Below are 2,139 nucleotides of genomic sequence, written 5' to 3' on the forward strand. Positions count from 1 at the left end.
ACAAAACCGGTTATTTCTCAAAATACAATGTTTATATACCAAAAAGATTTTATAACATTTTTATAACATTTTTCTGACATAATTTAAATATATACTTTAACCATGTAACACAAGCCTTCTGTAGTTTTTTCACTCTTATTATCTTTTATATATATATATATATATATATTTTTATATACATACACGGTGGGCTTCTTTCAGTTTCCTTCTACCAAATCCACTCACAAGGCTTTGGTCAGCCCGAGGCTACAGTAGAAGACACTTGACCAAGGTGCCAGGCTGTGGAACTGAACTCGAAACCATGTGGTTGGGATGCAAGCATCTTCCCATGGCAGCCACACCTGCACCTGTTCTTGAGAAAGACTTCTTTCTTCAACACATAAGATATTGATTTTAGAGAAACAATGTGTTTTCTTTCCATTATTCCATCTGTATTGTGGTTTGACCAAAGCTGAACTACTAATTTACAGGGGCTTAAAGAAACCAAAACTTATCAAATGGTGGGAGTGGTGGTGGGGGTAAACATAAAGGCACAGACACACACACACACACACACACAACAGGCTTCCACACAGTTTCCGTCTGTGTGAAATTAAGCAGATGGATACTGTGTGGAAGCATAGCTGCAATTGAACAACTAAAGCTTTCCCCACTTCCTCCTTTTCTCATCTCCCACCGTCACTCACATCCCCTGTTCATTTGATTGTTTTTAAAGCACCTCCTCCTCTTCTTTTTTCTGCAGTTGGTGGAGCATCTACCCGGCCGTACAGTGGGTTACTCCTGGATACTCATATACAGTACAGACTTACACGGCTTCAGTTTGAAAACTCTCTACCGAGACATGACCAACTACGAGAGTCCAGTGTTATTGACTGTCCGTAACACTCAGAGTCAAGTGAGTACCGTTTCTAGTAGTGTTGGTGTGGAGTGGGAGAACCAGTGCCTGGATAATAATTAGAGAAAAATTATATTTTCTTTGAAGTCCCTAAATCTTAGGGGTAAAATTCTTGTTTCTTGTCACAGCTGTTACCTCCCCATCCTAACCGAGTTGCAATGTTTGTTCTTGTTACAGGTGTTTGGTGCTTTAATATCATGTCCTCTGAAAGTTAGTGATCATTTCTACGGCACCGGAGAATCCTTCCTGTTCACCTTCCATCCAAAGTTCAGGGTGAGTATTCTGATCAGAGACAATGTGTGAGAGAAATTGAGAGATGGATATTACTGTTTTTATTTGTATTACTCTTTCTTATTCTTCCGTCCTTTCTCTGTGCATGTGTAAATATATATATCAAATCTCCTGCAATTTAACTCTGGATTCCTTGACTACAATGTAACCTTCATTTAACTAAGGTACCTTCGACCTGATGAGTAGCTAGCAGTGTACCTTTCATTGAGTAATTAATACTTCCAAAGTTTTGCTAGCTAGGAAACATATATAGCCTGGATTTTACCTGCGCCATTCTCTCAATTTGGATTTTTGTTCACATACATTGCAACCTTAGTTGATAACCGTGAACTTATAAAGTACCTTCTACAGACTGCTTGAAGCTTACTAACTTCCTACACCTGAGTCCTTGGTGCTTGCTTTTACATATCATTATATAATATAACAGAGTAACGTACGGTAGATTTTCTACCTGGCCAGTTCCTGTGAACCATCCTACCCATGCATGCATGGAAGATGGACGTTCAATGATGACAATCAAGACATCATGAAGAAGAATTATACATTTTCAAAACTTATTACATTATTATTCTCATTAAATTCCGGTAGACTAGTAAGTAAAGGTGAGTGTAGATGAGCCAGGTGAGGGGGATATTCTGAACTATCCTGTCCAGGGTTCAAGCCTGGTCAGGATGAGGGAAGAAGGTGAGTCTTTTTATTTATTTTTTTTTTTCGTTTATACAAAAATATTAAAAAATATATTTCCTAGATAGAAATTGAAACCTCTACCTTCATACAAGGTTATTAGTTAAATTACTAACACCTTTACCTATTAGGCCATCAAACCAACACCTGAGAAACAACTTAAAAATGAGATATTTAAATCTATTTTTATTATTGATTGGACACTATTATAGATTTAAGTATCTTATTTTCCACAGAAATTAACAGGGCACCCAATGTAAGTAAAGACA

General features: G+C 37.3%; 1 protein-coding gene across 12 annotated transcripts in view; it reads left to right on the top strand.

Annotated features, from left to right (window-relative positions):
• LOC106877320 (oxidation resistance protein 1) overlaps positions 1 to 2,139 on the top strand; it is a 367,386-nt gene that overhangs the window by 362,779 nt on the left and 2,468 nt on the right. For all 12 annotated transcript variants that reach the window (XM_052976265.1, XM_052976268.1, XM_052976267.1 and 9 more), the window contains 2 exons: positions 743 to 895; positions 1,073 to 1,168. In XM_052976265.1, the coding sequence (XP_052832225.1) occupies positions 743 to 895; positions 1,073 to 1,168 (249 nt within the window). The remainder of the gene's footprint in view (positions 1 to 742; positions 896 to 1,072; positions 1,169 to 2,139) is intronic.

Source organism: Octopus bimaculoides, chromosome 24 (assembly GCF_001194135.2).
Source record: "Octopus bimaculoides isolate UCB-OBI-ISO-001 chromosome 24, ASM119413v2, whole genome shotgun sequence".
Taxonomy (NCBI): Eukaryota; Metazoa; Mollusca; class Cephalopoda; order Octopoda; family Octopodidae; genus Octopus; species Octopus bimaculoides.